The following is a 25,000-nucleotide window of genomic DNA, read 5'->3' as shown; positions in this document are numbered from 1 at the left end:
GAAGATCCTGTAGGTTTGCCACCATGGTGTTGCAGACAACATGTTTGACAAACCCCCACAGAAAAAAATCAAGGGAGTTATGAATTGTGATCGTGGGGGGCAGGCAGTTGGTCTGTCTTGGCCAATCTAGCAACCTGGAAATTTTTCATTCAGGCTGGCTCAACCGATTAAGGCCCAATTGGGGGTGGGGGGGGGGAGTGCCATCCTGTTGAAAAATGATATCGGGTTTTCAGGTCTTCAATCTGTGGGGAGGCAAAGTCACTGAATCCTCCGCAAAGAAACATGGACCCACTTAGCACGGACCCACTAAGAGAAGGTCACACCACACAATGACCTTTGGACTATTGTGTATGTGTTCACTGACCACGTGGTCAATGCCCCAGATCCTCACATTGTGCTGCTTGGCCTTCCCCGATGCATGACAGCAAGCTTTGTCTGTGAACATGACCTTCTTCAGGTAATCTTTGTCATCCTCTATGCGACGGAGAATTTCCAAGGCATTAAAAAATTATCGTATCCGGATCTGGATTCGGATCTTAACCAAAATCAAATCAATTCATATTTTTCACCACCCAACCTGTCCAACAAGTTTCGTCTGAATCTGCCAACAACTTTCTGAGATATCGTTCTATATATGTTTAGCCCTATCTCTCAATGGTGAAAAAAAAAAATCAAATCATAAATCACGAATTTGGCCTATGTTGACCTTTTGGTCAATGTTTATCTCAAAAAACAATTGGCTGGGTGAATTCAGTGACCTGAAATATAAATCCTTTTCAACTTTCAAGTCAATTGGATGAAAATTGAGGATTTTAGAAATACCACCTTTGTTGTTGACCTTTGGCCTATGTTGACCTTTTGACCTTAAAAACAATAGCCTTCTTCCTTTTGACAAACTTGACCATGTGTTGAAGTTTCATGAAGATTGGTTGAAAATTGTGACCTGTTGGCGATAAAGAGACAGACAGACAAGCAGACAAACAATACCAAGAAGACGACATCGTGCGGAGCATGATACTTGCAAAGTCCATAAAACAAATTTGACCTCAAATATAATTGGCTGGTTTAATTCAATGACCAAATATGCAACTCCTCTTCAAATTTCAAGTCAATCGGATTAAAATTTAAGATTTTAGAAATACAACCTTAGTTATTAACCTTGGGCCTATGTTGACCTTTTAACCTCAAAATAAAATAGGTTTCTTCCCCATCACAAACTCTAACATGTGGTGAAGTTTCGTGAATATTAGTTTAAAATTGTGACCCGTCGGTGAAAAACAAACAAGAAGAAGACGTCGTGCAGAACACGTTACTTGGAAAATCCATTGAACAAATTTGACCTCAAAAATAACTGCGGGTTGAATTCAATGACCAAATATGCAAATCCTCTTCAAATTTCATGTCAATGGGATGAAAATTTAAGATTTTTGAAATACCAACTTAGTTGTTGACCTTGGGCCTATGTTGACCTTTTGGTCAATGTTAATCTCAAAAATAATTGGCTCATTGAACTCAGTGACCTGAAATAGAAATCCTCTTCAAATTTCAAGTCAATCAGATGAAAATTGAGGATTTTAGAAATACCACCTTAGTTGTTGACCTTGGGACTATGTTGACCACAAAAATAAGTGGCTGGTTTAATTCAGTGACCAAATATGCAACTCCTCTTCGAATTTCAAGTTAATCGGATGAAATTGGACAATTTTAGAAAGTCGGCCTATGTTGTCCTTTTGGCTGAAGTTGACCTCAAAAATAATTGGTGGTTGAACTCAATGATCTGATGTACAAATCCTCTTCAAATTTCAAGTCAATGAGATGAAAAATGAGGATTTTAGAAATAACTCTTTAGTTGTTATGCCTGGCAGTGGCTTAATGGTTAGGTTGGCAGGATTTGGTTCCTCGGGTCCTGAGTTAAAATCCCACTCAGCTGTTGAATTAATTCCAGGTGGGGTAAATCGGCCTGTCATCCTTCCGAAGTCGCCAAAATGAGTGCCAGCATGCTGGTATACTGTGTCGGACTGGCGATCTATTCAGGATTGTGCCAAATAGCCAAGGAGACTGCTTAAGCAGCACCAACGCTCTGCACAAAGTATGGTCTCAATTTCCTCCTCCTCCTTAGTTGTTGACTTTGGGCCTATGTTGACCTTTTGGTTCATGCTCACCTCAATAATAATTGGCTGGTTGAAATCAGTGACCTGAAATACAAATCCTTTTCAAATTTCAAGTCAATCGGATGAAAGATGAGGATTTTAGAAATCTCACGTAAGTTGTTGACCTTTGGCCTCTGTTGAGCATTTGGTCGATGTTGACCTCAAAAATAATTGGCTCGTCAAATTCAGTGACCTGAAATATAAATCCTCTTCAAATTTCAACTCCATCGGATGAAAATTGTGGAATTTAGAAACACCGCCTAAGTTGACCTTGGGCCTATGTTGACCTTTTGGCCTATGTGGACCTCCAACATAATTGGTGGTTGAATTCAGTGACCTGAAATATAAATCCTCTTCAAATTTCAAGTCAATCGGATGAAAATTGAGGATTTTAGGAATAGCACCGTAGTTGTTGGCCTTGGGACCTTGTTGACTTTTTGGTCGATGTTGACCTCAAAAATAATTGGCTGGTTTAATTCAGTGACATGAAATATATATTGTCTTCAATTGTGAAGTCAATCAGATGAAAACTGAGGATTTTAGAAATATCACCTAAGTTCTTGACCTTTGGCCTCTGTTGACCTTTTGGTCTCTGTTAACCTCATATATAATTGGCTCGTCAAATTCAGTGACCTGAAATATAAATCCTCTTCATATTTCAAGTCAATCGGATGAAAATTTACAATTTTAGAAATCCGGCCTATGTTGGCCTTTTAGCCAATGTGGATCTCAAAAATAATTGATGGTTGAATTAATTGACCTGGAATATATGTCCTCTTCAAATTTCAAGTCAATTGGATGAAAATTGAGGATTTTAGAAACACCACCTTAGTTGTTGACCTTGAGCCTATGTTGACATTTTGGCCTATGTGGACCTCTAAAACAATAGGCTTGTTTAATTCAGTGACCTAAAATAGAAATCCTTTTCAAATTTCAAGTCAATCGGATGAAAATTGAGGAATTTAGAAATCTCACATAAGTTGTTGACCTTTTGACCTTTTGACCTCAAAAATAATAGGCTTCTTCCTTATGACAAACTCCACCATGTGGTGAGAAGTTTTGAAAGATTGGTTTAAAATTATGACCTGTCGGTGACAAACAGACACAAAGACAGAATAATAAAATCGACTAACCAATATACTTGAAAAATCTTCGATTTTGCAAGCAACAAGAAAAAGACATCATGCAGAGCACGACGCTTGCAAAATCTACCCCCTTCTCCAAAGGTTGCCATGGATACATCAAATTGTTAATTTCATTAAGGTTAAAATTGACATTCTTAATGAAAGCTCAGGTCAATCAGATGAAAAATGATTATTTTTCAGACTGAAATTGATGATTTTACAAGTTTGACCTTGAGTTGACCTTTGATATTTTGACATCAAAAATAGTTTGTTTCCAAATCCAGTGATGCACTATGCAATTGTTGCTTAATTTTCAGGTTAATCGGATGAAACTATTAGCCTGCTGTTGGCTTAATGGTTGGGCTGGTGGGCTTGGGATCCTCGGATCCTGAATTCAAATCCTGCTTGGCTGTTGAATTAATACTAGGCGGGGTTGACTCTTCCTGTCATCCTTCTGAGGTCGGCAAAATGAGTGTCAGCTTGCAGGTATCCTGTGTCGGAGTGGTGACCCGTCCGGGATTGTGCTCAATAGCCCATTAGACTGCTAAAGGAGCACCAACACTCTGCACAGAGTGTGGTTCCAATGGATGGATGTTATTGGAAACAAACAGACAGACAGGGGTAAGAACAACCTCCTTCCACCTTTGCTGGCAGAGGGAAAATGGTGCAGTCTGCTTTCGCACTTGATGTTCAGCATTTAGAAGATAAGAGCATGGATAAACCCCATGGGTTGGCATCCCATGGAGGTGGTGGAGGGGGAATATTTATCCTTAATTTTAATTGCCCCTTTGACTGCACAGACAAAAGAGACGTCACAATTTGACGGTGCCAGAACACAAATTGCTCTGGATGGTTAAGTTACTTCCTTCAATGTTACCTGCTGTGTAAAGTCAAGTCCAGTGGAGTCGAATGTGTGTGTATATGTGTGTGTATATGTGTGTGTGTGTGTGTGTGTGTGTGTGTGTGTGTGTGTGTGTGTGTGTGTGTGTGTATGTGTTTTCATGATTTGTGAAAGTTTCTCTGTGAGATTTATTAGATTTTTTTTTTTGTATACCTTGGTCGAGGCTCGTATGAGAGCTAACACACAACTCACAGCAAGGAGGCATGAGACAAGAGGGGCGGGAGTGGAAGGGACAAAACAGTGGGGAACAGACACATTAGGTGAACTGTGGAAGGGAGAGGGATGGGGATGGGACGGGGAACATGGTGAAGAGAAGATGGACATTTCAGGGACTTTCAGGAAGGAAAGCAGGAGAAATGAAGGAAGTGGGCTTGGGTGGATTATCGGGGGTAGAAAAGATCGAGGATTTGGATGGGGGAAGATAAGAGGTGGTGGTGAACAGCTGTTTTGAAAGCCTGGAGGGAAGAATGGGAAAGAATAGAGTGAGGAAGTTTATTCCAAAGGTGGGAAAAAAGAGGAATGAAAGAGTGAAGATGAGCAGTGATTCGTGATTTTGGTAGTTTTACCAGAAGGGGGTTGTTGGCGGACCTTGAGCGCCCTGTGGAAATGTGGTGGGGACAAATCGCAGAGAGAGCAGGGGGGGGCAAGGCTGGAGAGGAGTCGGTAGAAGACAGAAAGACCACCGACCAACCTGCGGTGATTGAGTGAGAGGCCCAAAGACTCAGCTTCATTGCGGGAGATGCCGATGATCTTAAATGCCCTGGTTTTGACAGCGTGAAGCCGAGAAAGGTGGGAGGCAGGAGCACCAGCCCAGAGGGGAGAGCAGTACTCCATCAGGCTATGGACAAAAGCTTTGTAAGTGTTCAGGACCTCAAGAGGGCCGAGGAAGGACTTAGCACGACGGAGGATTCCCAGTCGGCGACTGGCTTTTGAGGCGAGGTTGGAAATGTGACTTTCCCAGGAAAGGTCATGGCAGATAGTGAGACCCAGAAGCTTGATAATTGTAAAATAATGTAAAATGATAATGTAAAAAATAATTAATGGAATATATGGGATTTGAACATGGGTTTCCCACATCAGGAGTCAAGGGGGTCAGATGGGAACACTAACGAAAAGTGTTGGCATGCAGGATAAGCAGTAAGATGACATCGCTCCAATCTGGTTATTAAACATCTGATTTTGCAAAAATTAAAAAATACTCATGATGATGCTTGTTGCCTCCCTCCTCTCACTCCTCCAGCCCTGACTCCCTATGCCCAAAGCAATATAAAAGCAGATGCTGTAATTTTCCCGTCCGAATCAGATGGAATACTGACACGATATCTGAACGCACACATGGATTCTTCATCCATTTAATAGGCAGCCGAAATGGTTGAGAAATTAGATGACAGCCCAACTTTAATTAGCATCCATTGGGATCTGTGAAAAAAAAAAAACACAAGTACCTTCGGAATGAACAGCTCATTGCATAATGTTTGAAAAGGAATAGAATTGCATGCAACATCCTTCATCTCACAATGAGCTGCTGCTAATGAAGGTCAGTCCATGGTTGTTCATCAGGTGAACTTCCTCATTAAATGTGTTGTTTACATTTTTTTGGGGAGATTTGAATCGGCTGTACGATGGTTCAACAGGTACTGTGCAAACTTCCAAGTCCAGGATATAATTGCCACTCTTCGAGTCATCTCGATCTTGTAAAGAAGAGTTACGAATTTTTATTTTTTCATTCGACTACAACTGCCATTCTGGTGTGGTGCCAGTAGGGGTAACCACATGTCGGTGCAGGCTATCCTTTGAAGGGGGATGTAAAGCTGGCTGCCCAATCTGTGATAATATGGGGGTAAACGTTCTCAAGGCTGGCAAGAGAGCCCGCAGGTATGCACACTCGTCTCTGAGCTGTCTAGCCTGGGTTTGAATCTCGGCCCAGCTATAAACTGTTATCCTTGTATCTTGCGGGCATGATAGGCGTCAGTGTGTCTGCCGTCCCTCGCATGGAAGTTAAAATGGTCATCCCATCTGCCAGCATTACTCGGTGGATGTTAAATATCCCACTGTGTCCTTCGTGAAGAGTAAGCGAGCTGTCACCGGCACCTTGAAGAAATTCCAAATTCCTGCTCTGACTGATTGCTGGAAAGGCAATGGCAAACCACCCAGCATAACCCATACCGAGACTGCTTCGGCAGCACCAATGCTCTGTAAAAAGTATGGTAAATCTCATCTCATCAAACACTGTCATTGTATCTTCAGCAAGAGTAAAGGTATGGGCTGGTAGCATGGTCTTCAATGCACAATTCAAATGGACGACGACCACGATCAGCAAAGTACATTTTCCAATTATTTGATGCTGTTTCTCTTCTGGTCTCGCTTCCTTCGCTACCTCAGCAATCCGACCATTCCGACGTCCTCCAGGATGCACCTCTTCTTCCAGTAACTTCCTCCTGGTTAAACTTCCAAAATGCAGGCTCACTGCTCAGATTCATTCTTCTGATCCTCTTTTCTCCCATTTGTGGAACTGTCTTCTAGAGATGGTTCAATCCCAGCCTTGCCTCCATCTCAGCATTTCATTGATTGATCAGCATCTCAAGGAGATGGGGATGGGCCAGGAATATGCCTGAGGGATGGCCAGACAGAGGAAGCCCTGGAGTACCGGCGGAAAGTGGATGCAGAGATACGCTGCTCCAGCGCATGCTCCCATATCTGACCTTCCCTCCAGGGCTTCAAGCTGGTGGTACACCACCATTCATGTCATTCCACGTTCGTACCCGTTATATTGTCTATCCACAATAAGCCGACCTAATGCAACCCTCCAACCTTCAGGTGATTGTTTCATCCCCCTCCACTGCCTCTTCTTATTTCTCTTCATTTTTGCGTTGCTTGTTGTGTCCAACTGTTGCCCCATTGTCAACTGCCTAGCTATTATATATATATATATATATATATATATATATATATATATATATATATATATATATATATATATATATATATATATATATATATATATATATATATGGACTCAGGTGTCTACAGACATTTGCATTAACCCTTTGGCTGGATTTTTTTTCCATTTAATACAGATACAGTATGAGGGTAATGGAGGAGGAGAAGAAGAACAGGGTGTAAAGTCAATATACACAAAATAGAAAACAATAAGATAAAAACTTACGGATACAACAAACCACAAAGGAATCAGGAATTGTTGAAGTCGGAAAAGTTACCATAACGAGGACATCAGCGAGTCTTGCAATGCTCAGAGGTAGGAAATGAGAGACATCAGGTCTGCACATTAAAACCTGATAGAGAAGTTACGATCGACAAGACTATGCCATGTGCTCAGTTTCTTCCATGGCTGAATGCCTGGAGGTTGTATCAGGAAGACCTTCGTGGAGAGTATGGATCTTGAAACTACACATCAATGGTACAAATCCTTTCCAGAAGATAACCATCATAAATGTGGAAAAGACATCATATACAAGGATTATTATGTTTCTCCAGCTCAGTTTGCACAGCCAGTCATATTGTTACAAATCTGGAAGCCTTGTGCACACAAGCAGACAGCAGTCCCCAAGTTTAGTTATCTCGATAAGTGTGTGTTTATAGTTAGGGTCCCCTACCTGTGTCTAATGGGAATTACATGCGTGCGCTGCGAGTTACTTTTTTAGTCAGGGTTTTTGCAATACAAATCGAGCCTCCAGCTAACCGAAACCATCACTCCTTCACTTCGCACATCGCGCCATTACTCACGCGTGTCCAGCCACGTACGTGGGCGGAGATTTCCATCGCCTCAGATTGAGACTCCTCCCAGGAAGGCAGGGGCGTGCCCCTTGTCCAATCACGCACAGAGGGCGACTTTCCCACGACACCCCGGCCAATGAGGGTTGAGATGGCCACGGAGGGCGACTTTCCCACGACACCCCGGCCAATGAGGGTTGAGACTGCCACAGAGGGCGACTTTCCCACGACACCCCGGCCAATGAGGGTGGAGATTGCCACAGAGGGCGACTTTCCCATGACACCCCGGAAGATGAGGGTGGAGATTGCCACAGAGGGCGACTTTCCCACGACACCCCGGCCAATGAGGGTGGAGATTGCCAGAGGGCGACTTTCCCACGACACCCCGGCCAATGAGGGTTGAGATTGCCAGAGGGCGACTTTCTCATGACACCCCGGCCAATGAGGGTTGAGATTGCCAGAGGGCGACTTTCCCATGACACCCCGGCCAATGAGGGTTGAGATTGCCAGAGGGCGACTTTCCCACGACACCCCGGCAGATGAGGGTGGAGATTGCCACAGAGGGCGACTTTCCCACGACACCCCGGCCAATGAGGGTTGAAATTGCCAGAGGGCGACTTTCCCACGACACCCCGGCCAATGAGGGTGGAGATTGCCACAGAGGGCGACTTTCCCACGACACCCCGGCAAATGAGGGTGGAGATTGCCACAGAGGGCGACTTTCCCACGACACCCCGGCCAATGAGGGTGGAGATTGCCAGAGGGTGCCTTTCCCACGACACCCCGGCCAATGAGGGTTGAGATTGCCAGAGGGCGACTTTCCCACGACACCCCAGCAAATGAGGGTGGAGATTGCCACAGAGGGCGACTTTCCCACGACACCCCAGCCAATGAGGGTTGAGATTGCCAGAGGGCGACTTTCCCACGACACCCCGGCCAATGAGGGTTGAGATTGCCAGAGGGCGACTTTCCCATGACACCCCGGCCAATGAGGGTTGAGATTGCCAGAGGGCGACTTTCCCATGACACCCCGGCCAATGAGGGTTGAGATTGCCAGAGGGCGACTTTCCCACGACACCCCGGCAGATGAGGGTGGAGATTGCCACAGAGGGCGACTTTCCCACGACACCCCGGCCAATGAGGGTGGAGATTGCCAGAGGGTGCCTTTCCCACGACACCCCGGCCAATGAGGGTTGAGATTGCCAGAGGGCGACTTTCCCACGACACCCCAGCAAATGAGGGTGGAGATTGCCACAGAGGGCGACTTTCCCACGACACCCCAGCCAATGAGGGTTGAGATTGCCAGAGGGCGACTTTCCCACGACACCCCGGCCAATGAGGGTTGAGATTGCCAGAGGGCGACTTTCTCATGACACCCCGGCCAATGAGGGTTGAGATTGCCAGAGGGCGACTTTCCCATGACACCCCGGCCAATGAGGGTTGAGATTGCCAGAGGGCGACTTTCCCACGACACCCCGGCAGATGAGGGTGGAGATTGCCACAGAGGGCGACTTTCCCACGACACCCCGGCCAATGAGGGTTGAAATTGCCAGAGGGCGACTTTCCCACGACACCCCGGCCAATGAGGGTTGAGATTGCCAGAGGGCGACTTTCCCATGACACCCCGGAAGATGAGGGTGGAGATTGCCACAGAGGGCGACTTTCCCATGACACCCCGGAAGATGAGGGTGGAGATTGCCACAGAGGGCGACTTTCCCACGACACCCCGGCCAATGAGGGTTGAGATTGCCAGAGGGCGACTTTCCCACAACACCCCGGCCAATGAGGGTTGAGATTGCCACAGAGGGCGACTTTCCCACGACACCCCGGCCAATGAGGGTGGAGATTGCCAGAGGGAGACTTTCCCACGACACCCCGGCCAATGAGGGTGGAGATCGTCTCAGATGGCGATTTTCTCACCCCGGACAAGAAAGGAATAAAGGAACGCCACGCTGGGGAGCGTTGTTCGTCTAGGGGGTCGCAGGTCTTGGTGCTGGCTGGTTCGTCTGGTCCTGGGTCATCGTCGTCTCTGGTCTTCTCCTTGGTCTTGGTTCGTCAGTGCGTGGCTGGTTGGAGAGCACAGTCCTTGGTGCTTGGTGCAGCGATGAAGGTGTGGGTTCGAGTCCCCCCCGAACCAGCTCGCCTCGACCAGACCGCACGGGGCGCAAAGGTGCCCGACCAAATTCTTACCCTCAGCTCGCCTTCCCTCCCAAGCTGAAGGGTCAAATAAAGGCCGCAGCCAGCATTTCTTTTGGGTGTGTGCGGGTGTGTCTGTGGGCCCAGTCTATAAGTAGCAATTGTTTAAGTGCCTTGTACATTGTAAATTGCATTTCTGATAGTCTGTTTAACTCTGCTCTTTTTGTGCTCCCCTGCCCGATGATAAATAAACCCCCAATTGTTAAATGTTCCAGTTCGTTGTTCGTGTTTTCTTTCATTGGCCAAGCGAGGTGCGTATTGAGAAAAAGTAAGGCCGTTCGGGCCGGTAAGTTGTCATTCGGACCGACGGATCTTGGTAATCCCCGCTCGGTTTACACCCGGATCGGGCTCGTTAAACGGTCCGTTCCGCCCGAGGTCCGTCGAGGGTGTGGTTTTCCCCGGTAGTTAGACGACGTGGGTATTTAAGTAGAGTAATACCTTGACATACGAGTTTAATTCGTTCTGTGAGCGTGCTCGTAAGTCGGTTTGCTCGTATATCAAAACAATTTTCCCAATTGAAATTAATGAAAATACCATTAATCAGTTCCAGCCCCCTAAAAAACACCCTAATTTCTTTGTTACGTAGTTTTAAAAATGAGAAATGTATTTATAAATAATAAATAATTAATACAAAACATAATACAGAGATAATAAAATAGAACATAAATAAATAAACTGGTTTTATAAAGTTTATCTACCTTGGAGATGAGACGACTTCAGCTTACAGAAGATTCTGGTGGAGGGGGCGGCGGTGGTGGAGGGGGCGGCGGTGGTGGAGGAGATAGGTGGAGGAGATTTGAAGGTCTCATCACACTTTATCGCTAAACGTAATTGATACAATATATTTTTTTTAATTCACTGAATTGCTACAATTTTTTTTACATTTTTTTTTATTCCCTTTGCCGTTACACTTAATTGTAGCAATTAAGTGTAATGACCCTTAATTGTAATTAATTGCTTAACGATCCGACTCAACGAGATAACCAAGAGAACTGAACGAGTGAGTGGCGGGAGATGTTGGTGTTTGCTTGCTTGGCTGCGCGCGTCTCAAAGCTCGCTCCACTCGTAACTCTGATCTAAACTCGTAACACAAAGCAAAAAATCGTCCGAGCAACGGCTCGTAACTCGGAATACTCCCAAGTTAGTGCATTCGTATGTCAAGGTATTACTGTATATTGAAATTAGGCAATTAACCCTACCCCCCACGCCGTCAAAATATTGGCGACCACGGTCCGCTAAGGGACCCGTGAACTCTCGGACTTATCCGAGAGTCACGACCTAAACTCCGGGTGTTCGGTGGGAGACGACTCCACTGCTCCACCTTGTGGTCGTTTATCGCCACCGAACCCCGGCCCACAACAATATGTTTGGCATCAGAAATAAGTCTCCGCGACAAAGGAAACAGCGAAGAACAATGACATGGAACATGCCATGCATTATTGGCCTGTACATCCGTTTCTGCGTCAGATGGCAAGATTCAGGCAGCGAAGGTCTGACCATCTTCGAACAAGAAAATTCGAACCACATCATGTATGGAAGCTTCCACAAAAAATGCTGCGCCCCGAGTACAATAATTGAGCACCTTGCTTCCATGAGCTGTTAATATACACAGTGGCACAAGTTTTTTAGTTACGAGAATTTTTTTTTTTCATTTCTGAAAATCTGAGGCAATTAAGTGAAAAAATTATAACAATAACACAATGGAAATTGAATTTTACAAAGAAAACCCAGATAACGTGGACTTTCATTTGGACTATGCCACATCCCAGCATATTAAAGTCATACATTGGTGATAATGATAACCTAAATCCTTGGGATGCTTGAATTGATGAACATTGTCGAAAGCCGAAACCATATAAATAAACGATAGAAATTGCTGAAAGCATAGAAATAAAAAGTAAAATAAATAAATGAACGAACACAATATCGGACAATTATGATAGAGGTATAACCTTGAAGAGGTAAAGCGAAATTAACGAACTGTAGATTGAAAAAGAATGAATAAAAGGAAGGAGAAATACACATTGTCTGCAGGAACCTGAAAGGCAGCCAGTTTCAAGGTCCACCCTGCCCTCTCCCGACTCCTCCTTCAACACCCAATTCAGCAGTGCTGGAAAGATGATAAAAAATTTAGCAATCTCTCTAAATAGACTTAGCTCCTATGTAAGACGAGTTCTAACGACTAATGGAAGTTTGTCGACAGTGAAGAAATTCACAAACAAGTCGACATGAATTGCTTTTTCAGGAGGCAAACTTTCCGGCGGCATCGACGCTTCGTCTCCTAAAATCTTTTGTGGCCAATGATGTGGCAAAATGGCTGAAGTAGTCGAGCCCCATCGATTTCTTTCGGGTTTACTCGCTCGTATCTCGGCTCGTTTTTCGGAGTACCGTGTCACACGCAGCCTCTGGAAAGGCGCACGCTGTGAATAGCTAAATAAGCCATAGACACGGCGAGGTGTGGAGAACTGCCGGTGACGGGGAATAGGCGGTGAAGCGTGGTCGGGTGTGCCAACGTAGCATGACAAACTGCCCCCTTGCCACCCTCCCTGCTCTGTAGGCACTCTGAGACAGAATACTTTTTGTTGACGGTCGACGATTCGATGACGAAGCACAAAGCTCGCCGCCGCCAAACTCCAAAATTTGTGACTTTCACAGCTTGGGGACGATAGCTTGTATTGATGGAAAGGAAAACGCAGTAAGCTTCTAGTTATGCAATTGCAGGCTTTGTGGCTATATATGCTGAATGCAAAGCTGTTAGACAATGCAAATGCAGCCACGATGGATTCCCCAAGGAGGAACGAACAGTGCCTTTTCAGTTTTACGGTTAAGAAAAAAGAAAAAAACATGAAACAAAGACATCTCTCCACTTAATAACATCTTCGATGTCACAAAAGAAAAAGAAAGCCGATAGATACAGACTTTTTTTTTCATGGTTCCCGATCGATTCCACATTCCTTGTGGGGGTTGGTCAAGGGAGATCGATTTTGCTCAAGCCTTTTCAGGAACCGGTTGCAACACGACTGACGTTCAGAGTGGAGCAGATTTTGGTAGGAATTTGTAACTTGTTCAGAGTGCAGGCAATAACGCACCAACTCCTATGGGATGTTTAACGTTCACCGACTAATGCCAGCAGATGGAACACACAACTTAATGTCCATCTGAGGGAGAGCACACTTGCTGATGCAATGCCATGTCTGCGAAGCACGGAGCAGGCAGCTTGTACTCGAGTGATGAATCAAACCAAGACTGGATATCTCAAAGGTAAGTGTGCTGTCTCTGCACCATCCTGTCAGATTATTATACTGCACATAGAGCTATAATAGTAATAAAAAACATAAATAAAATGTTCATAAATTCAATGTAAGCAAGTTGCGTCCAGAGTTAAACTGTAAGCCATTTGATTCCCCCCACACCCCCAAACTCCCTATTCCTGCCTGATTACACGTCTTCAGACGGCGAGATGAAGCAGAACCATTTCCTGCGCTGATCAAAGTTGAAATTAAACATCTCCATCAAGAAGGCGCGTTGTGTGTTCATTCACTCGAGCGTTAAACCGACAAATTACCTCAAAGAAATAAAATGTCCGTCCTCAGAGCAGTTGCAATGCGTCTTTCTGACGGTTAATATAAATGCGCTTGTGGGAAATACACTTGAAGAATATTTACGCGGGTCGCATGAATATTTACCGGTGCAGGCCTGGGTGATCCCACCACTCACAGCCTGATCTGTGCATTTCACTGTCGAGATTCCAAGGGTGAAACGTTCCTCCGAAGCATTAGATGGAACTCAAATCTGGATATTACCTCCGCACCGAAGGTGGATGGAGGTTATGTTTTCATCCACGTCTGTCTGTTTGTCTGTGAGCAGGATATCTCAAAAGGTAATGGATGGATTTGGACGAAACTTGGAAGACGGGTTGGGTGTGTGAGAGACAAGGACGAATTGGTGAATGAGTTTGTCAGGTGACAATAACAAGCCGATGACATTTTGATTCAGATCTGGATCCAGATCCGATCTATCAATGGGATTTAATCCGTAAACCGTTCAGCCTGGCAGAGGTATGCGCTCTACCGAGTGCCGCACTAGTTTATCGTGCAATTATCCTTCCCCTTTCCAGAATGAGACTGTTTTCCAGAATAAATTAAGATCTACTAAAATATGACATTCTATCTCAGAACTAAATGAGTCACCAAATTTTGAAGCAGACATTCTTAGATGGGAGAGTATCAAGCCAGACTCTCAGTACGACTTTAACATCTGCTTTCTTGCTTTGCCTCTTTTTCTTCTCCGAAGAGATCTTCGTCGGAGCGAATGTATGATTGGGATGGAGCATCAGAGAAAAAGAGAGGAAAAAGAAAAAGAGGATGACATAAGTTTGAGTTGGAAGGGCACACCTGCTCCAGCTTCCAGTGGAACTCAGCTGGTTGAAAAGGGTCCCCATGACCCAGCTCGGTCCGCAGCAGAAACACCAGGCGGCAGTTGTGAATATACAGCGAGTAATGATGGCGGTTCATACCTGTAGCAGAACACAAGGGCACAACAAATGAGTGATTAGAGTGGCTGTGTGCATTTAACAAGCTGCCCTGCAGTCATCATTATTGCAGCAGCAAGGTTAGACCCTCAAATGAACCTCCTTGTGCTCTCACGAGTTTGACAAATTTAACGAGGTGGTGAGTTTGTCAAATTTAACGAGGTGGTGAGTTTGTCAAATCGCCGAGGAATATTGGCCGTGGCACTGTCAGATGGAGCAGCTGGTTTTAGGTATCAGAAAGTCATAAAGACAACTTTGCGAGTGGGGTCATTTGTTGCATACACTGTATTTGAAAGCAATGATCACAGACATCTGAAAGCTCTTTACCTTTCAAATTATAAATCACTTGGTACTCCGAGGTAGCGTTTTGCCTGATGTACCTTGTTTAAAAACAAAACGAACCTACTTTGTTCCGTGATATATATATGTATATATATATATATATATATATATATATATATATATATATATATATATATATATATATATATATATATATATATATATATATATATATATATATTCACTGCATTGCCTCACGTGGAAGATAGGAGTAAATTGGAAAGACACGATGTGAGCGATTTCAGTTTATTGACAAATTAGTGTCGAATCTTGCGAACTGGCTTGGCAAAGGTTTTGGGTTCAAGTCAAGCTTCACGCTGCATTATTAAGGATTTGGATTCCAAGCTTGGAGAACCCCAACTCGTCTCAGGAGAGTTAGCATGGTCACGATGAAAATGTTGATTAAAAACACAACTGGCTCATTGAATCAGGGCACCGCGACCAACATTCCAAGGCGATTTGCAGTGTTGTTAAAAGCAGATACGGTTTCAAACAGATTGTGTATGTATGTGTGTGTGTGTGTGTGTGTGTGTGTGTGTATGTGTGTGTGTGTGTGTGTGTGTGTGTGTGTGTGTGTGTGTGTGTGTGTGTGTGTGTGTGTGTGTGTGTGTGTATGGAAGCATCAGGGGAATTATGAACGTTTAAATCTATTTTTTTGGTTTAACTTCAGCCACGCAGTACTGTTTCCCAGGAGAATGCAGGTGACAAGCATGAATTGATAGTTGGTGCAATATACAAAAAAAAAAAAGCAACCTGCACACGACCTTCACCGGCAAATAATCAAGCTGCTCTGACAGCCCAATAATACACCCATTACCGGAGTCCTCGCTCTTCATACGTGGACACAACACACACGACTCGTCCTTCATCTGTCCTCTGTGTGTGTCAGAATGGACAGTGGCACCGAAGTGCAGCAAAGGCAGAGCTTTCTGCCCACATTACAGCTGGCAATTATGGCCAAATGAATTACGGAAAGACAAGTTAAATGGAGAAGCCTTTATTTGGGAAAAGAAGATGTGCTTGGTATGAGCCATTCTATTCCCACAGTTTTCAACAATGACTTCAATTCGGCGTTTTCTTCCGTTCAATTTATTTTAAAACTACAAGTCGCTCTTTGCAAGTCATTCGAATAGCAATGGGAGTCTTTGAATAAATTTATCTCCCAAAACGCTGAAATTTGAATGATGATTTTGCCCGTTAAGATCATTCCACAAGTTACAGAATTATTTCATAAAATCACAATTGGCTGTTTTAACCCTTTACAGCTTTAACTTCTTTTCTTATTTTGCCAATTTCTGCAAAAAACAAGAATACAAAATAAATATTTAGCACCAGGGTTCAAAGCTCAAGATATCATTCATATATATATATTATATAATATATATATATATATATATATATATATATATATATATATATATATATATATATATATATATATATATATATATATATATATATATATATATATATATATATATATATATATATAGATGTATATATATATATATATTAGCCTGGTGTTGGCGCAGTGGTTAGGGTAGCGGCTTGGGATCCAAAAGGTCCTGAGTTCAAGCCCCGTTGGGCCACTGAATTAATACACCAGGGGGTTCACTCAGCCTGTCATCCTTCCGAGGTCAGCAAAATGAGTACCAGTGTACTGGGCCGGTGTATACCCCGGTTAAAATAGGTGTACCATATCCCTGTGTCGTAAGAGGCGACCAGGGTTGCGTCAGGAAGGGCATCCGGCGTAAAACATGTGCCAAATCACTATGCGGATCATACGGATGATCCGCTGTGGCGACCCCTAACGGGAGCAGCCGAAAGAAGAAGAAGATAGATATATATATATATATATATATATTTATATATATATATATATATATATATATATATATATATATAGATATATATATATATATATATATATATATATATATATATATATATATATATATATATATATATATATATATATAATACCAAGCTTGCACACAAAAAACTCGGCTCGCCATCACACGATCACTATGAAATTGCAGCAGCACTTAGCGGACGTGCCGCCAATGTTTGGGAAGTCTTGGCGTTCCATAGTACCACTTGCATTTTGCACAATGCGTATTTTTGTCATTCCCCGTGTACGGTCTGTCGTCTGCTACCAGCAATGTTGTACTGCTATCCCGTGCATGTGCACGGGTATCGCTAGTGTATGTATATATATATATATATATATATATATATATATATATATATATATATATATATATATATATATATATATATATATATTGTTACGAATTCTGGCCCGTCCGGTGTGCGATCGGCCACGTAACTCGAATCGCGACGTGTCGCCCACCGGAACGGACAATTCAGTCGTGACCCTCCTGAAACTATCGCCAAGGAGCTAGTCACAGGTGGGGGTTTAACCTCACCACAACCCAGTCCGCATTCTACCCGCGCAAAATAGGGTGAATCGCCGAAAGTCGATATACCTAAGTACTAGCACGGGTAACCTACCGAGGGGTTGTACCACGCCACAGGTCAACTCCGGACACGAACCGCTTAAGTGGCTCGTTCCGTGCTACAGGGATAACCGAGCGGAGTTATCGTCGACCTTGACGGTTCAGATTGGTTACCGGGTGTTTTAAACCCACTATCAATCCCTTACGTGATGCAAGATGGAGATTCAACAAAGGAAAGGACGAAGCGAAACAGGGAAACAGTTCAACAAGCAAGCACTTTTATTTCACACACGAAAGCAGGCAAATAGGAACAAAAGCAGGCAAATAGGAACAAAGGAAAGCACTACGACCAAAAACAGGGCTCCTGCATCCCTCCAAATGGGTATCGAGCCTACATTCCCACCAACAACAAAACGACCTCCATTTTTCAATTTCGCTAACCCACTAACTCACTCTACACTGACTCCGGGGTCCCTTGGGCAGGAGTCACTCCTCCCCCCAATCACTCATCGCACCATGCATTCCACATTCGCTCCATTCACACAGACCCGCTGGCCTCACTCACTCACCAAGCACATGTTTCCACTTCACACTTCACAACTCACCGCTGAATCTCTGCCATCCTGCTCACTACATCCCCTACCTAACTCGTGCTTCCACGTCATCCCTTACACTATAGCACGTTCCATTTAACACTACATAGCTAAGCTACGTCCCCACTACACATTCACTGTCAGTCACTGTCTTCAAATATCATTTTCCCATCTCCCTTCCTAAATCCGACTACAATCCCTCTACCTAATCCATTCCACGGGCCCCATGAGGACTCACCCCTGCCCCATGAAGCCGGTCTAACTAAGCTAACCCTTCCCCCGAACTAGTTCCATCCTGTGCCCAGGCAGGGGGTCTTCCACCCCATGCCCGGGAGTCCTGTTCACCCGAAAGCGAGGCTTGCTATTTTTTTTATTTTAAATGCGCAGCACCAGCGCGGTAACTCGCAACCTGCGCACCAGCGCGGCAATTCACAGCCGCACACCTTTGGCGTGATGTCATGGCAGCTGTTCGCGTCCCTCGTCCCTCTTGGACGGTACCATCCGGCAGGGATTCACCCTCCTGCCGGATTCCAACCATACACGCAGCCATGACGTCACGCGGCGTATAAAAAAAACACAAGCCTCACGTCTCGAGGGGTTCCCCACGCGAACACATGTGCTCTGTCCGTTGGAGCTAAACACACCCACCCGCGTGGAGAACCCGTCCGGTCCAAATTCGAAATCCTGCCTAACCTTTGTCCATCGCGGGATCGGCAACATCCACCGCGGGCGTTTTCGGAACGGGTTTCACTCACGCAAGCGCGCACGTGGCGGCCTCGTGCATTGCACAGCACGGACCTCGCGCTCGCCGCCGTGTAAACCCGGCACGGTCCCCAAAATAGCTACAGCCGCTACCCGGCTTTTGTCCCTGTCGCCGTTGTCGTCTCCATTCAACCCACGCACACCTGCGTGTCACGACACTCAGACTGCACTCCATTACATTCACACTGGGAGATGCGGCTGCGTGCTCCCGCATGCCCACCGTCATCTCCCTTACACACGCTGTCTCCCTCACACTCGGCCGCTCACTCACTCATGCCATCCATCCCCTTGCACACGTGGCTCCTTCCACACACGGTGCCCCTTTCACACACGGCGTGCTGGGAAGCACGCATCCTGGCACACTCGCCACCACACCACTCACACACGTGGTCGCTTCCACACACGCATTTTCATCTATTCAGCTTTTCATTTATTGCATCTCCCCTCTCATTGCTTGTGTGATCATCTCCTCCATTTGTGTGATGACCGATGGTGAAAACAGGACCGCTCCGCCACCATCGGTCTCGCTGGGGGCCGGGGAGGGGATTTGATGGAGGTGGGGAGGGGGGGTGCCATGCGCCGCGGCCGCTGCCGCGCCCATTTCGGGCTCTGGGTTCAGTTGGGGGGGGAAACTGTTCCTGCACAATAAACATTTCTTGCTCGGGGATTTCATCCTGGGCCATGGATTCTAAAAATTCTACATCCATATCTACCCCCAGCACCTGCTCGCCTTGAGACTCCATGTTGTTTCTCGTAAGGGGTTAATTTAAATTGCTCGTAATTTAATGGAACACGGAGGGTCGCTCCACTCACCCTTGATCCGGTCCCGTAAATTTAGTTGGAGACGGGAGGGTTTGTTTCCCACTCCCCGACACCAGTGTTGCGAATTCGCGCCCGCCAGCGTGCGAACGGCCACGCAACTCGAATCGCGTCACGTCGCCCACCGGACGGACAATTCTGTCGTGACCCTCTCGGAACAACGCCGGGAGCTAGTCACGGGTGGGCCTTTCGACCTCACCACAATCATGCCAATCGGCCACCCGCGTAGGGTAGGGTTGTTCGCCAAATTCGACCTACCTGAGTACCCACGGGGATGGTTAACCGGGCGATCGTACCTCGCCACAGGTAGACTCCGGACATGAGCCACTTGGGCGGCCCGTTCCGTACTATCGGGATAACCGAGCGGTGTTATCGTCGACCCGGACGGTTCAGATGAATTACCGGGATGTTGAACCCACTACGAACCCCTTACGTGATGCAAGATGGAGATTCAAATCGAGAAAAGACGAAGCGAAATGGGCACAGTTCAACAAGCAAGCATTTTATTACGCGACACACGGAAAGCACGTATATACAGCCTTACAGAATACACAAAAAGAAAAGGCAAGAAGAAAACAGTTGACACCGACCTAACGCGTACACACGGCAACACTTACACCGTTTTACTTCACAGACGGTGCCAACACACATTTACACAAAAGCAAAAGAAGGAAGCCACCCTCACAGACAAGGAGGCAGACAGGCCCGTAGGCCAAATGTGCGCGGGACCTAGAGGAGCGGCCAGGTCCGCGAGACCGGGGAGGTCTTACCCGCGTCCTTGTGACGCGTTGGCGGGCAATCCGCAAAATATCCGCGCCGCTGTGCCCCGACTCCGTGTCCCTGGCGTGCTCGTTGGCACCACGTTTGGGGAGGGGGAGGAATGGGGCCCCCTTTGCACTATCTCAGCGCGGGGGAAGGGGAAATTGTTGATGCCCTGGGGGAGGGGAGTGGCTGGCTGGCTTGGGTCCCGCGACGAGACGAGCGATCCCCCACACCGCAACCTCGTCGCCGACTGCCGTCCTTCTTGCCTCAGACCCGAGCTCCCTTGCCCCGACCCGCCGCCTGCAGCTCCACCGCGCGCACTCCCCTTCTTCCAGCTCAACTCTCAACTCCGCTCCCCAACGCTCAACGCTTCTCGCTTCTCACAACCAACTCCTGAGTCGCCTTCCCCTCGCATCTTTGTAGCTCTCAGGCGCCGCCGATATGCAAATTCCCGGATCAGAATGCGATTGAAGGCGGGGCCACACCGCCCCCCCCCCGGTCAGCCATTGGTTGGGCAAAAATGGGCGTGAACCTCCCCTGATCCTAAAATTTGCATAGACGGAATTTGCATAGACGGACTAACTCAAAGCGTCGCAGCCCGGATGGATCACATAAATTCCCTCTATACAACGGGTTTGGGCTAACTACACATGTACTTACAGAGATATCTCACCTGAGGGCCCTTTATGGTGTAATGCGAATTTCCACAACCGTAACAATATAATATGTACATCATGTTTTTTTCTTCTTCTGAGAACAGCTGCTACTCTTCTCTGTACTTATTTAAAGGCCCAAATTATTTCCACCTTCTTGTGGGGTCAACCGAGTACTAAGTTTTAGCCCAAGTCTTTCACAACCAGGTTGGTCAGGCCTGACGTTCGACTGAGGGTGAAATAGACATGAAACTGTACTTTGTTCACGGTGCCGCCAATAAATTAACAACTCTTCACCAAGGACACCATAGGATCTTTTGTTTAACAGCAATCACCTAATTCTAGCAGATGGGTCACCCAGCTTAACATCCCTCTAAAAGACGATCCACTTTGTAACGCAATGCCCTGCCTGCAAAGGACGAATCCACCAGTTTATAGTCTGGTTGGGGAGTTAACCCAGAGTAAACAGCTCACATGTAAGTGTGCTACCTCTGCACTATCCTATCTGACTATATGGTAACAGTTGCAGCACCCATCCTGGAAATATCACATGATAAATATGAAGGAAGAAAGTCTTGGTGTCAGGGGTGGTTGGTTTGCGTGTCAGGGGTGGTGTGGAGGTACTATAGGCCTGAGCAATTTATCTGTCCAAATTTGGCAAGTAATTAATGAAATACAAACTGAACAGGATAACTGGCACGCTGCAACAATATCTGATTTTATGTTTCATGCAATGGTTACCCCAGTTCCTTCATTCTTTGAGAGACTTACCAGCCTTGTCTGAGCTGCAAAGCACAGCCTCCTTTTCACCGCGTGCTGCATGCCCTACTCCATGTCGCAGCCATGTGGCCAGCGTGAAGCGCTCGCTCAGGTTCACTGGTGCAACCAAGTCGGGTACCAGGGCGGCTTGCGATCCTTCGAAGTGAAACACTGCCTCCCCACCGTCACCGACTGCTTCCTGCTCCACACGGATGTCTTGTGTCCAGCTCTCTAGCATTGCAGGCGATGGGAGCAGTTCGATTCCACCCTCTGTCGCTCCTATCAAAGTATGGTGAAGGATTGGAGTGAGACGGTGAGCACGTTTTCCTCAAGTCAATAAAATTCACAACAAATTGCAAGCCATAATATTTTGGTCGAACTTTTATTTGAAACTGTCAAACTCGATGTCAAAGACCATATATTATTCAACGACGCAGTCAAATGGCTGCTCACCACACAGCCTCCTGCGCGAGCTTTCGGCATACGTCTCACGGTCGCAGCCTCGGCCGACATGGTTACTCTGTAGTTCAAGTGCAGTGCGCACAGAGGCCGGGGCTTGCCCACAGGTCTCCAGAAAGATTGCAGGGAAAAGTGGCTGCAGCCCACTACCAGGCTCATAGTCCACCTGTTGGCTCCAGCCTGGAATGCAATGGAGGCCGGTGAACGTGGAATCACGTTACAATGCACCAAAAGTTTTCATATTTCGCTTACTCAAGAGCGGAACAGGTAGAATGAGTGTATGACCCTTTCTAGCTTCAAATGAATTTGCAGACAGGTATACAATAGTCAATAGGTGTATGCTGCATCTCCGATGGCAAAAGCAAATCAAGTTGAAATATTCCTCAAAGTTTGCAAGCAAGTGCTGGCGTGCCTCTTCTTTAACCAGAATGATACCGTTTTAATCAACCGAATGACAATATAATTAAGGATAAAGGCATTTGTAGTACATTTGGCCCAAGAGACCTATGTTAAAAATTGCAAGTCAGCACTGCGAGCGGAGAATTTGTCCAGGGTGCCAGTGCGATAAGGTGTAGTACTGTATTTTGGAGAAAAAAAAATACAACCATACTGCAGATGGGACGGCCAGCTTTAGCTTTAAACCCCCATCGGGAGGGAGGTCAGCATCCTCCAATAATCCCGATTTGACAGCTCAATAACGAGCAAGTTACTAAGTCAGCCGTTTTGCTGAGAAACTACTTTAACATGAAAAAACAACAACAACAACCTGGTGGCAAATAAATTGTGCAACCACACAGTCGAACTTGATCATTGTGCAATCTTCAATATTGAGGATGTGTGATCCATGGTTCATCAGGGTGGTCCTACCATCTCCACCTCAATTTGCACAACTCCAGGGTCTAACTGCACCACGTATCTCATTATTATGCTCATGAGACATTCTTTGGATGTCGAACCACTTCGGTGTCCACAAATCTCAAGACAATGTAAACGTCTGAGGAATAAATCATCAGTTATTGAGCAAATCAATCGGTAGACCAGGCTCGGTGTTGCAAGGCAGCATCAAGAGAGAAAATACAAAATGGAGTTTGCAATCTTTAGATAAGCCACACCTTGCCAGCCTGGACGGCACGTGGGCTCCACTTGGATGGTGACGGTGGCATCCTCTGCCGCCCGCCGCTTTCCGCAGTCGAAGGCCGTCACCGAAAGCTGATATTCCCGTGGCTCAGCAAAGCTCAGCTTATCCGTGGCCCGGATGTCACCTGCACGAGTTCACACATTGTTATCACTACTAGATGATGGACGTCTCTGACTACTGCTGGACTAGCAGGATCCAAAAACGTCCATCAATAGCCATTGCAGGAAACTCTCTAAGGAGATGATTGTCACGTTATCGCCCAGGTTTGTCAAAATCTAAGGGAAAGAATCAGCATCGATCAATGCAACTAGTCCTTTGCAGTTTAAGGATCTTACACTGTTGAACAAAAGCTTTGCTATCTATGTTCACGAACAAACAAATCGCACGAGAGATCAAAGCAATGCAAATATTTCTCAATCTTGTGAGGGGCAAAAAATGAAGTCGGCAATTTTGTCCGACGCTTAGCGATGTCCCTCGCTATCAAGCTAAATCGATAGGGGTGTCTCCGCTCGTGTCAAGTCCAGGCTGTTGATAAACAACCAATTTCACTCACGACCAGCACCTAAGGGTAAGTAAACTCATCAGCGAAGATGACAACACCAAGGGGCTTTCCCTGTGGAGAAGCCGGATTACTCGAGTGTGAAGACCTCAGCCACAGGGCCCACATTATATAGCACCTGGATATTATCCACACGTCTCAAGAATGGCAATAAAACTTGGTGAAACAGCAGAAGAAGTTGTGATTATTATGACCTTGTCTAGGGAGATGGAGGGTGAGGGTGTGGGGGTGTGGGGGGGGGAGAGGGGAGAGGGGAGAGGGGAGGGGGTGGGTGTGGCGGTTATATTGCTCCCTCAAATAATTATCATAAAAATAAGTGGGAAAGCTCATGAGGGTCTTCATTTCAAATTTGGTGAGCAATGAAACACCATTCAGAGAAACTATAGATGGAAATGTGCCCTTCACATGTTCGCAATTCAATCAAAATTATCAAATTTGAATTTAATTTGCTGGAACATTCCAAAGGAAGTTGCATTGTTGTGTATTATGAATTCTGCATTCTCATAAGGACAATAGAGTGCTGAAGGAACAAAAGAAAGACTAAATCAAGAAACTGCCAAAGCGTACGGTACGTATGTGGAGCGACTTGTACATACAGTATATGTGCAGCTCATGTTGGTTCCATTTCCTCACCACTGGCATCCACTGTGAAAGGTACATCAGGTGTCATCAGTTGGTAGTCGCAGATGTTTCCATACTGCGGTGTGCAGTCGGAATCCGTGGCCTCGACATGTACCAAGGATTCTCCGACGTGCTCTTCAGTCACACTTCCATTGTACGACGTGCGCCCAAACACGGGTGTGTGACGGTTCACGCTTTTCACTCGCACATGGACCGTCGCCCTGAGAAACAACATCCCACTTGGGCTTAGCCAATGGAGTTATAGAATTATGTTTGTTGAACAAGGAAGGCGAATTTATTTGGAGCTCCAGCAACAACCATCTGAAATTTGTGGTGCTTGTTATTTTTATCTCTGCAGACGTTAAAAGAGTTCATTTTCCCCAGGGGAATGAAAGAGTAGGTAAACCTCAAGGCACAGCATTCACACAAGATGGCTCTGG

General features: G+C 45.8%; 1 protein-coding gene across 1 annotated transcript in view; it reads right to left on the bottom strand.

Moving 5' to 3' along the window:
• CLSTN1 (calsyntenin 1) overlaps window positions 1–25,000 on the bottom strand; it is a 197,785-nt gene that overhangs the window by 65,173 nt on the left and 107,612 nt on the right. The window contains exons 4-8 of the mRNA XM_085899036.1: window positions 24,573–24,781; window positions 23,355–23,504; window positions 22,237–22,422; window positions 21,796–22,062; window positions 14,498–14,619 (exon numbers count right to left, since the gene is read on the bottom strand). Of these exons, the coding sequence (XP_085755162.1) occupies window positions 14,498–14,619; window positions 21,796–22,062; window positions 22,237–22,422; window positions 23,355–23,504; window positions 24,573–24,781 (934 nt within the window). The remainder of the gene's footprint in view (window positions 1–14,497; window positions 14,620–21,795; window positions 22,063–22,236; window positions 22,423–23,354; window positions 23,505–24,572; window positions 24,782–25,000) is intronic.

The sequence above is a fragment of the Eptatretus burgeri genome, chromosome 10, assembly GCF_056783735.1.
Source record: "Eptatretus burgeri isolate ZD-2024b chromosome 10, Ebu_testis_v1, whole genome shotgun sequence".
NCBI lineage: Eukaryota > Metazoa > Chordata > Myxini > Myxiniformes > Myxinidae > Eptatretus > Eptatretus burgeri.
Note: the sequence above shows the minus strand (reverse complement) of the source record. Positions and strands in the feature narration are given on the sequence as shown.